Here is a 12,450-nt window from a genome sequence, read left to right as displayed (position 1 = left end):
TGTGTATAAGAGACAGGCGGTACGCAGTGAGCAGTGGCGCGGTGAGAACTAAAACCCGCCTTTTCCAACACTGCTCACGGGCTGCTGCGTGCATCGGCTCGGGGGTGCTCCTGGTGCTCAGGGACTCGCCGGGAGCGAGTAATGCGTCCCCGCGGCGGCGACAAACAACCGATGGGGCTGAGCGAGTGACAGCAGCCGCCGAGCCCGGTGTGACTCCGTCCCGCTGCTCAGCAGTCGTGAGACTGCATCTGGAGTTACGTGTCCGGCTCTGTCCCACGCCAACTTCCCCAGTACAAGAGCACAGACAGGTCGCCAGCACAGGGCCACTGCAATGGTCTGGGGGCTGCAGCACAGGACATGAGAGGCTGGCAGAGCTGGGTTTGCTTCGTGGGGAGAACACCAGGCCGAAGGGGACTGAATGGAGGTCTTACATAAACTGAAGCGAAGAATATGGAGGCAAATTCTGGGAGATGCATGGCAAAAAGCGGGAAGGAAAAGGGCACACGTCAAAACAAGGAAAATGCCAAATGAATATGTAGAGAAAAAGCTGCCTAATATGGCTGGTTAACCACTGGAGTAGGTTCCCAGAGCGACACTGTTATCTCCGTCCTCGGGGACTTGATTACACAAGCCCCTGAGCAGCATGATCTAAATACGATCTTTGAGGTGGAGGTTGGACTAGATGACATCCAGAAGTCCCTTACAACCTAAATTTTTTTATGAGTCTATATTGATTTTTGCAGATCTAGAATGTGAAACAAAGTGTGTTTTCTACAAAACCAGCATTGCTTCTTTAGATAGTTTATATCATTTATCTATTAGGGAAAACAAATTTGTCAGAGCCGCCTTCTATTTTGGAGCACACATTGCTGCAGTTACACCCATATTTTAGAAACTGGCAGCAAAATTGTGAGCAAGCGTCAGAGGAAAATCTGCCAGTCAGATAAGCATGGCTAAGGTCACATAAAGACAATTGTTTGGGTACCATTAGGAGAAAATTTTAATTGCTGCTAATTATGCAAATTTAGACCTGATGTTTGGATAGAGGACCTTGCTGTGGAGCATGGGCCAAATAGACCTTCCAGGAATTTTGCAAATAAACCAAATTGGAATAAACTTGGGATGTTTGCTATAGATGCTATACCTTGAATCTAATGACATCAGTAAAATTCTACAGTTCCTCATTCTGCATGCCACTCACTTTATTAGTATTGGTAATACCTTTACTCTGTTGCACACTCATAACTCAGTTCTGCAGTTCATTTCCCCAAGGCTGGAAAATATTCTATCACTTTTTGGTCTTTGTATTCTCTTTTTACATGAGATATAAAGGGAATATTGATGATGTCCCATGAAAATAGCTGGAATGCTGTTACCCAGACTCCACAGAACTCTAAGGTTATGGAACCTATGAACCTTAGATTCATAGTCTTTGAACAGTTCCAGTTTCCTAACATGGTTTATGAAATAGCTGTCAGCACATAACATAGATCATGAGAAATAATACCAGTACAGGGCAGAGGGACACTCTTCTGTGAGCCCACATCCCCATGTCATCTCAACTAGACATGTCATACCTGCAAAGAAATCAGACCCTAAGAGTCAGATTTCTGCACAACAGTTGTAGCTTCAGGGAAATGGGAGATACATCTGGTAGGCTTGCATTCTCAGACTACCATTCTTTATACAGTCTAGCTGACCTGGGAAAGAAACTTGCGATTCACACATGAAACCGCTGATGTATACATATGAGCATACTGCAGTGATGTCTTACAGTGTAAGAGAAAGAGGCAGCTTTGGTCAAAGATCCATCAGTGCCAGGGATCTTCGGGAAAGTGGCTATAAATCTGAGATTCATGCTGGAGTTGATTGATTGTTGAAGATATGGATTACCTTGTGAGGCCCTCCTATGAGCAAATACAAGTGTCTGTAATAAATATGAGAATAGCAATTAACTAGAAGACAGGCTCTTTAAAAACAAGGAACAAACCTGTTGGGTGGTTTTGGCACATATTTCCATAGGTAGGACTTTAAAATTCCCCAGGCAAAATCTTGCAGCAAGGGAAAATCATCCTGGAACTGAAGATGAGAATAAAATAGAAGCAGATGCAAATTCATCAATTCCTGGGGAATATGGACTCAATGTGTTTTGGAGAAGATAACTTCTCAGAGCTATTTTGTTCAGATTAGATTATAAATTTTAATTAAAATAGTATTTATTTAGGTTTATATAGTCCTTTCAATTTAAGGATGTAAATGCATTTTATAAAACATCCTCAGTGAACATGTGTTATGGTTTAACCCCAGCTGGCAATTAAGCACCACACAGCCACTCACTCCTCCCTGCTCCCAGTGGGACAGGGAGGAGAATCAGAAAAAAAGTAAAACTCGTGAGTTAAGAGTAGTTTAATAACTAAAATAGAATAAAACATAATAATAGCTATAATGCTAATAATGATGACATTGTAATTGTAATGAAAAAGAATATAACAAAAAGAAATAAAACCCAGAAGACAAGTGATGCATGAGGCGATTGCTCACCACCCACTGGCTGATGCCCGAACAGCAGTCCGCCCCTCCTGGCCCACTCCCCCCAGTTCATATACTGGGCAAGATGTCCTATGGTATGGAATATCCTCTGGCTACTTGGGGTCAGCTCTCCTGGCCATGCTCCCTCCCAGCTTCTCATGCACCTGCTCACTGGCAGAGCATGGGAAACTGAAAAATCATATACTTAGGATAAGTGCTACTTAGCAACAACTAAAACATCAGTGGGCTATCAACGTTATTCTCCCACTGAATCCAAATCACAGCACTGTACCAGCTACTGGGAAGAAAATTAACTCTATCTCAGCTGAAACCAGGACAATGTGACCACAACACCCAAGCAGAACCTAGCAGAACTATTCTATCATTTTATTTACAAAAGATAATGTCGAAAGTGATCTAGTTCTATGCTGTACACTGGTTACTGCTGCAAGAGTGGGACATTGCAAAATTAAAAGTCTGTGTAGCAACGAATACCCAAATCAATAGTGGAAGAAGGTAGGAATATGCTGAAAAAAGCATCATCTTGCAGTTGCCACGTTGATAGACTTCTGTGAGCGTTGTCACTAATTTCTCCGGCACAGGCAGGTTCCTCTCCTATGAGCACTTGGATATGATCCAGAGAAGCAGTTGCTACCCCTCAAAGAACTGAGTTGCAGGATTATTTGTATCTAGTGAGAAGGAAATGAGATTGCCAGGTAGGAGACCTGAATTCAGTTCTCCAGTCTGACTGTGTTGTTTTTGAAGACTAAGTTATGCCTGATCAAAACAGAAGGCATTTGTTTTTAGTCATTCAATTTAATTACACAGTAGGCATTAATTTTAATTACACAGTGCCAATGTGTAGCAATAGGTGCTGTGTATTTCTTTTAAGGCATATTTTAGTCAAAACATATCAGAGTTTAAACACAAGGTATCTTGGCAGACAAAATGAAATTATAAGGGATACAAATATTGTTAAAAATTGAAACCTTGTTAGACTTACCAGATGTCAATATGGTTTTAACCATTTCCATACACAAATGTACATCTCTTTCAGTGGGAACTCATACTTTTCAACTGGTGGAGATCTCAAATTACAATTTTGTAGTAGCCTCCTATGTGTGCTCATGTCTCTGTGCATGTATAGAGTGTACTTCTCACATTTTATTTTTTATATTTCTGTTTTAGATTTTAAGAGGACCATGTAGGGATGACTTATTTCAGTGCCAAGTATCTATCATTTTTTAAAGATAATTTGGAATTTGATACCAAGAGGGTAAACTATTTTCATGAGCTATTTCTCACACAGCGTTAACATTAATTGTTCCTTTTATCTTCTAATCTTTCAATAGACAAGTAATTTGATGAACATTAATAGTTGGCTGGCAGCCAAACCCCACGCAGCCACTCACTCACCCTCCACTGCCCAGGGGATGGGGAGATGGGGAAGGGAATTGGAGGGGTAAAGATGAGAAGACTCATAGGTTGAGATGAAAACAGTTTAATAATTGAAATAAAATAAAGACAAATATTATAATAATAATAATAATAATAATAATAATAATAATAATAATAATAATAATAATAATAATAACAACAAATGAGTTATGCACAATGCAATTTCTTACCACCCACCGACCAATGCCCAGCCCGTTCCCAGCCAGTGATCCCAGAGGAGGGAAAATGCTGAAATGACAATCCCAGGAGAGAGAGAGCCCCAGCCTCCTGGCCAGCCTTCATCTATACACTGAGCGTGACATTACATGATATGGAATATTCTGTTGGGCAGTTTGGGTCCAGTACTCTGGCTGTGCTCCCTCCCAGCTTCTTGTGTACCTGCACACTAGCAGGACATAGGAAGTTGAAAAATCCTTGATTTCTTAGCAACAATTAAAAAAACAGTATATTATCAACATTGTTCTCATACCAAGTCCCGTACTGAAGCCAAAACAGTGTTATTCTAGCTGCTTAGAAGGAAAATTAGCTCTATCCCAGCCAAACCTGAGACATACTTAATGAATGAGCAAAAGTGAATATGTGTGTGTACTATTTAAACTTGGCATTTCCAGATTAACTCATTCTGGTGGAGGGAATGCATGAGCTGAAACTTTCAAGTGTATTCTTACACTTCATATTTAGGAACTTAAGCCATGCCAGCTGTTAGAAGGCTGGTCCTCTAGCATCCCTGATAGCAGTGGAAAGCAATCTGCAGAATTCAAGACCTCCTCTAGAACTATTCATAGATGTCTACATGCTTCTATATTAATATCTTAGGATTAGAAATACATTTTTAAAGTGACTTTCAGTCTTCTTCATTTATTGTGCTCACACAAAGTGCATCACAAAGTGGCCTCACAGAGAATGTAACGGAGTCCTTTTAGATGATGGAATGAAGCCAAAATGTGCACCTACACTAACATTTCTTTTACTGAGTGCCACATTTTCTGAAAATAATATGGGAAAATAAACATGTATAGATGGCAGGATCCACTTGCTAATTGCACTCCTCCTTTAATATGATACACAGTATTTGATGCAGAAGCCCAGAATTCCCATTATCCACTAGATGTCACCATTGACACAGAAAAATTCGTGAGAATATATTTTCTGCCTCTTAAAAGCGAGGTTGGCTTTACCACACCTTAATCAAAGTAGAACTCCAGTCCAAGGAATTTGTTATGTTCTCTTAAAACTGTGTGTCCTCTGACCTTCTTTATTAACTGGAAAACATTGAAAATGTTTCACAGGAAACCACACCTGGAATATTCTCTTGAGGCTTGGCCCCACGTAGTAGTAGGCTTCTCCACTCCAGAGCCATATGAATTGCCTATTCAGTAAAATAAACTGATAAATCCTGTTAAGAACCTTGCTAATTGAAAGTTTAAAATAGGCAGTAGTCTGTTTTCCTATTATTATCTACTATAGCTATCACATCAGAAAAGCCCAACTTTCCCTGTCTTTATTATTAACACAGTTACACTAAGATTATAGATAAAAATGAAGGGAGATTAAAAATATTCAGGCAGCTTTATTTGCCTAGGTTTAGCTGTTCTGTGTTTGAATGTTCTTTAATTGTACCAGAAGTATTCTTTGTTATAGTCACAATTTTTAGAACAGTTTTCAGTTTTGTTTAGGTTGCTGTTTCATGCATTAATACATTTTAAAGTCAGAAAAGGCAATTTTCAAGAGGTTAGACTTCTTGACAACTCTAACTCACCTTTGCATGAGCATGTTTCAGCAGTGTACACTAATAACTGTGGCTGAGTGTGCTGCTTTTTTATTTCCTTGGGGATCACCTAAATTACTATCCATTTTGGCTAGAAGTGATCTTGCATATGAAAGTAGAAAAAAGATCATAATCGCTGTGAATCTGAGCAATTGTTTGTGAAAGGCCATTGGATTAGACCATACCTGTAGTCCTAAAGAAGGCACATTTTATTGACTTCTGCAGATACTAGTCCTGCAGTGAAAAAGTTGTCTGAATGAATTTTGCTACTTTTATATTCTGTCTCTGCATTTTGCCTTTTTTTCTCCTAGTTTTGAGTCCCTTCACTGCAGTTTTACCTGTATGCTACTTGAGACCAAAGCCAACTTATCTCTGAACCTTGTATGATACACTGAAATAAACTGAATAGAAGTCTATTCCTTTAACACATTTTCCCAATTTATTAAAATGCAGATATATTAGCATTTAATGTTGAATACTTTAAATACAACTATTAACATTCAGCTGTTTAATTCAGAGAGATAAAACTGACAGGATAATATTTTGCATTTAGTTAGTGTATTATATAAAAAAAAATTATGAGCATCATACAAACATTATCCTAAGTGTTGCACTGTTACTGTAAGTCTCGTCATATTCACTTTACAAAGTAGGCACACATGGCACAGAGGGACTCTAAGTAGCTCAAGATCATTATTAATTAAGAACATAAAATGGAGAATTTCTCCTCCAACCATTAAACTACCATCTTTCACTTCTGATGTAAAAAAGATATTACACAGAACATCCCCTCAACTCATCCCTCCAAACTCCTGACAGTACTCAGTTGAAGGAGTTCCAGTTCCTTCAGAACTTGGTTGTTAAGCTGACTGAGCAATTTCAGAAGCAAGAAAGCATTCAGGACGTGGTAAATTCATCAGCACAAGAAAATGAACAGGAGGACATTCTTTTTACATTGAACCTTCAGGAGGGCTGTCTAATAATCCTTCCCAAAATGTATGGAGACTTACATAAACTCACCATTATGTGCAAACGTGACTTTAGCTGTTGAAGTCATCTGGTTCTGGGATTTCTTCTTAAAACTAACATACTACACAGTATTTGCTCAAAATGTTTCTCTCAGTTTCATAGTAGAAGAATAGGAAACAATGCTTTACTGGTGTTCCACAAACACTGCAGTATGTAGTCTTGAGATACTTGGCTAATATAGGACCGGAGATCTCCTCTGCCACAACTCTCCTCTCTGCTTCCCAATCAGTCCACCCTTTTTTTTTTTTTTTTCCTTTGGTGTAATTGTTCTGTGAAGTTGTAAGCTTCCTGATAAGTTAGCTCATGCAATATATGCCCCTATGTACTTTTTACTGAGGAACTGTTTTCTTCCATTGGGAACAAATCTATATGTGACTGCGCTTACAAAGAGGGGATTGATTCCTGTTGTATAAGACAGCATGTCTGCTTTCAAGAATTAGTTAGTACTTAGAAACAGTTAAATCAGTGACTGAGAAAGTGAGTGCTCAAAGTTTGTAGAATGAACCTTAGCAGCAAACTTCTCTGTCAAGGCTCCCTCCCAGCTTTTCCAGATGAAGCTGTTTTTACAGATGCTTGTGGATGAGGCCCTGGGCAACATGATGTAATATCAAAGCCAGCCCAGCTTTGAGTTGCAGGTTGTACTTAGATGTCCTCTAAAGATCCCTTCCAACCTATTCTATTATCATGCATTTCTCCTATTTTACAGCAGGATTAATAAAATGCAATTAAATATAAATGATAGAAAAACATACATCATGTATTTTATTTTTGGTTTTGCAAACTTGAATTGTTGCTCCTGAGTTTGCCTCATTATAGTAGGAAGAGTTTGCCTACAACAAGGTAAGGATATATGGATGAGTACTACCACTGCATGCTTAGGTTATTTGTCAACTTGTAGGATGAAGAAAATATGTGTAGTCTATAATCAAGTATATTCTCTAAGTCTAGAAACAACAGCATACCCTTCCTGAATAAGTAGAGATAGTATGTTACGTATGGAAAGTCTTAGCAAAATTTCTAGGACATAAAAATACTGTTTTTTTTCAGTGAAGTGAATATGTACAGGTATAAATGAAGCAAGCATGATATCAAAGAGATACGTTAAGTTACAATATGAATTGACATTTCAAAAAAGTTGATGATTTAGGGGAAGCTATAAATAAATAGGGTAGATATTTTTAAACAGTTGAAGCTTCTTTCTTTGACTATGCAAAGTACCTTCACTTGCAGATCTTACTTCACAAGCAGTGTGTTTCATGTTTAATGGAGTAAATTGAAAGAGAAAAATATATTAGGCCAATCACAGAAATGTTATTCTATTTCTTTCTTTTTTTGTTTCTGTAATTTATAATCACTGAAGATCTACATTTATGTCTCCAGTTTTTGTTCTACATGATGAAAGATGTAATCTCAAATTGTAAAATGTGTACAAGAGTGTAACAGTTCTGAGATTGCCCCTGAGTTTTTCAGATTCCTGAATTATTTCTTCTTCAAATGTGTTAAAGCTGTTAAATGCATGTCTCCCACCTTTACTAACACTTGTTTATAAATTACAGTTTTCCAAAGTCTTCTACTTTACCTATGGTGTTTGTCTTTGAAACTGGAACATTTTGTTTGGTTGAACTCTTGAGCTGCTTTTTAGCCCCAAAAAATCAGACCATTATCAGTGAATGTGAAGAATCTTTTTGAATGTCTTCTTGAAATTCTGGTTACAAAGAGGATACAGAAATGGATTTAAGGTGGAGTTCACATAGCCAAGCCATATAGTGAACATGTGTAATTTTGAAAATTGTTCATGGCCATGGAAAGCTATGACCATAAATAATACAAAATAGGGAATCCAGCACACCATAAAGGCTCCCATTATGACCCCTAACTGCTTCGCTGCTTTCCTTTCCCTGTTCCCATGCAGTCCTTGAATGTGCCTTTTGGAATGGGTATGCAGACTTTGCCAGGTTTTCCTCAGGTAAGTCAGTCCTCTGAAATCCCTGTTCTCAGTCTTTTCCTGAGGACTGCTGGCTCTTTCAGGCTCAGGACTGGAGTGCTCTTTACAGGGTATCTCCTCTGTGAAAGTATGGTTGTCTGATGCATCACTTAAGTCACTGTCTTGTGAGCAAAGCTCCTCTTCATTTTCATTCTCTTCTGTCACACATGCACACTTCTTTCCTCCTTTATCCAGGCCTGGCTCAGACTGGGCAGTGGTGTGAGGAAAACAGCTCCATTTAAGGACTTTCCTATTATTCTTGCTAACGAATGCCTTTGAAGACTTGTCAGGATTACTGTACTGAAGCTTTGCCTCCATATTTTTGGGCTGAGGGGAGATTTCCTTGTCCTTGGGAAGGGTGTCCTCATCTATAATTTGCTTTTGGAGGCAAATATTTTGCTTTTCCTTCATCTTACTACAATTTATGGGGGATTTTTCTGAGAAAGACCGATATGATCCATTGTTGAGCTCTCGGTGTTGACAGTGTTTTCGAACAGCTCTGAATATTTTGTAGTAGAACCATAGCATCATGACAGAGGGTAGATAGAAATTGACAATGGCTGTTAACACTTTAAACCACGTGACTTCAGAGAATTCAGTTTCACATTTGTTTTCCTTTACTTCCCTTTCTCCATTATTAGCAAAAACATGCCATCCTAGGATTGGAATGACCCACGTGAAAGAGAGTAACCAAACCCCCAAAATCATTAGCAATGCTCTCATTTTTGTTCTATACTTGAGATATTTCAGTGGTTGCTGAACTGAACGATAACGGTCAATGCACAATATGAAGAGATTGAAAATGGATGCAGTACTGGCCACATAATCCATTGACAGCCAGAACAAACAGACTGGTAAGCCTAGAGTCCACACACGATTTAGGAGATAAACAATATTCAGGGGCATAACAGCTGCACCCACTATAAGATCTGCAATAGAGAGACTGACAATGTATAAATTGCCAACTGTTTGCAGCTTCTTTTCAGTTTTCACAGCACATAGCACTAATATATTCATGACAATAGTGATCAGCGAAACGCTTCCCAGGAACACACCTAGAAGAGCTGAGTGAGAGATAGTTGAGTTCTCTGTGTTTTTTAACATCTTTTGCACAAGAACACAGAATGAAAATCAGAGAAGATGTCCAGGCCTTGGAAATTCAGTCTTGGATTATAATCCTGGATGAAAACGTGTTGGATTGCTTTGTGATATTTATTTCCAGAACTATAGAAAAGAAAAGAAATATGCTCAATCACTGTAGCACTAAAATAAAGTAATAAAACTAGTTTGTGCTTTGGCTTAGCACTGTCCCGTTTAGAACTTTCCTAAATACTGAATTTTTACATTTTACATATGGGTAATTTGTGTTCTATGAAGAGTACTGGAGCAAGCAAACCATCCAAAATGGTTTGCAGAAAATTTCATGGGCCTTCATATAATTCTGACTGCAGAACCTGGAGAAGAAATTTCAGTCCTCACTGTTTTAAATTATTATATCTCATTAAATACCGGATCATGAATCATAACATAAACTACATATTGTCAAACCAATTTAAAGGGGGTTAATAAAAAGCAAATTAACATGTTTTATACTAAACAGTTTTAAACAAACCAGTGACTATTTACAAACTACATCTAATAGTTTGAGAATACAGCAGCTGGATTTAATTATTCACAAGTAATAGCGGATCATATGATGTCAAGTGACGAGGTATTCCAAACAATAAAAAGTCTCCAGCCAGCATACACCTTTAGCTGATACAGAGTCTCAAGAAGCGCCTAAGGTTGCAGCCAGTGCCTGTGTTTGCACTGATAGGCAGTCGTTCAAATTATAAGTAATCAGTAATCTCTTCCTACTGAGTAATCTCTTCCTACTTCCTACAAAGGTGGCAGCCCTATTTTTTTTTCAAATACAAACTAATAACAGTTCAGGGAAAATACTAGGATTTTTCAGGATTAATATGCATTTTACAACCTCTCACATGTACATAAATATAGGAGCTTTTAGGCTGAAGTTTACTAGTCGTTCAGGTGCCTAAGAACCTGGAGAAGGCATGTCACTCCTGCATGCTTGCTGTTGCTGTTTGCTGCATTAAAATGGAAAGTAAATTGGAAATAAGAGGAGTTGAGACTAACACATAGCAAACCTTTTCTTTATGCCTAAGATTTTTTTAATAATTAATCTTTAATACATGAGTTATCTTTATTTGCTCTGAACTTTGGTATGAGCCATGTGTAGAGCCAAGCCTTCAGAATGAAAATTCTTTAAATTCTTCTATATCCCATGACCAGAGTGCCTAGGAATTCCAATACATGCACTACAGTTTATAAAACAAAAGGACAACTTACTACTCACCATGGCATATACAAAACTTATTTTACAGTGGGCCACATTTCCCCAGTTAGGCTTGTTTTCTAGTCACATTCATTTCTACATGCTATTTTGCAGGTGTTATCAAAGAGTGGCAGATTTCATTTGTACATACATGGTGATGTGGAGCTTTATGGTGACTTGATCTGCATTGGGAAACAACTATAGGTGCATACTGCGCTTGTGAACATAGAGGTTATGTATTGAGATCATAGGCCTTAATTATAAAACGTGTTATTTCTTCCATTTTCTAACACAAGTGTAGTAACTCAAATATGGGCAATAAAAGGGGAAAGGAAGGGAGGGAATGTAGACATAAGAAAAGCACCTTTTCAAAGTTGAGTAGATATGCTATTCCATTATCTAGAAATTCTCTGTGACTTTGGTATCTTCCACTTCCAAACTGCTCACTTCATGAGTTAACCTAAAGTCTGAAAAATGGTTAATATTTTAAGTCTTGGAGCATATGATCAGTTGACCAAATCTGTCTCCAGGATATATAAGAAAAATGACTGTGAGGGTGATACATATTTTCTGCCATTTTTCTCTTATAACGCTTCGCTGAGTTTATGTTCTGGTAAATCTCTTAAAGCAATGAGGAAGGAAACTGAGACTGCAGACATATTAGCTCAGAGTATTTACACAACTAACACTGAGAGAGATGTACAGAAGTTCTCATCCTTGTTGTTCTAAACGTGGTCAAAACAATAAAATGCAACAGATTATGCAATAGTCAATATTTCATACTGAAATTCAGTAAATCATATGTCATGCTAACTTTATCTCTTTCTTATTCCAGTAATCAGGGTTGAAACTAAAATGTTTGTGTTTTTTCTTACAAGAGGTCAAATTCCTTCTTCCTTAAGCTTTACTTACAAGCGCCTGGTGTTATGAAAGAAGATGTGTGCTTGGTAGCAGTAGCATCCATATGCAGAGGAAATACATACACCATAGGATATGAGCTCAAGAGCAGTATTCTGTAATTCTGTGTTCTACACAGCCTTCAGGTTCTGTCATGTTTAGTTCTTCAGTGACAGCTAGTCACAGATGTCAGAAGATCAGAGGTCTCAAGCATCTCCTGTTTGAGAATGAGAACAGAAATTATTCCATGGATCCTAAACCAGTGTGTCTGGTGATGGGAAATGGTTCTATCCCAGTCTGTCATTTCCCTTTCACAGCTATACACTGTAACCTCTCTGCTGGAGTCAAGTACATGGGACATGGACATGGTCAAGTCAAGAAGTTGATGTTAATTGCTTCAGAGACCTCATAAAGAAATGACTGATCTTCACCCCCACATATTTTCATTTA

At 38.2% G+C, this 12,450-nt stretch overlaps 1 protein-coding gene across 2 annotated transcripts; it reads right to left on the bottom strand.

Moving 5' to 3' along the window:
• Window positions 1–7,494: 7,494 nt before the first annotated feature.
• HRH1 (histamine receptor H1) lies at window positions 7,495–12,212 on the bottom strand. Of its 2 annotated transcripts, XM_026857808.1 has the most exons (3): window positions 12,016–12,212; window positions 11,468–11,563; window positions 7,495–9,992 (listed from the first exon to the last, which is right to left on the bottom strand). In XM_026857808.1, the coding sequence occupies exon 3, from the start codon at window positions 9,870–9,872 to the stop codon at window positions 8,448–8,450; it is 1,425 nt and encodes a 474-aa protein (XP_026713609.1). In that variant the 5' UTR covers window positions 9,873–9,992; window positions 11,468–11,563; window positions 12,016–12,212; the 3' UTR covers window positions 7,495–8,447. The 2 variants fall into 2 exon arrangements, with proteins under 2 accessions (XP_026713609.1, XP_026713610.1); XM_026857809.1 differs by lacking the exon at window positions 11,468–11,563.
• Between the last annotated feature and the right edge of the window lie 238 nt (window positions 12,213–12,450).

The sequence above is a fragment of the Athene cunicularia genome (assembly GCF_003259725.1).
Source record: "Athene cunicularia isolate RWA chromosome 12 unlocalized genomic scaffold, athCun1 chr12_part1, whole genome shotgun sequence".
Lineage (NCBI taxonomy): Eukaryota > Metazoa > Chordata > Aves > Strigiformes > Strigidae > Athene > Athene cunicularia.
The sequence above is the reverse complement of the archived record's forward strand: the minus strand, read 5'-3'. Positions and strand labels throughout refer to the sequence as shown.

Bases quoted from the DNA above. Each gene is read 5' to 3' on its own strand.
- HRH1 (XM_026857808.1), bottom strand. From the start codon at position 9,872: ATGTTAAAAAACACAGAGAACTCAACTATCTCTCACTCAGCTCTTCTA.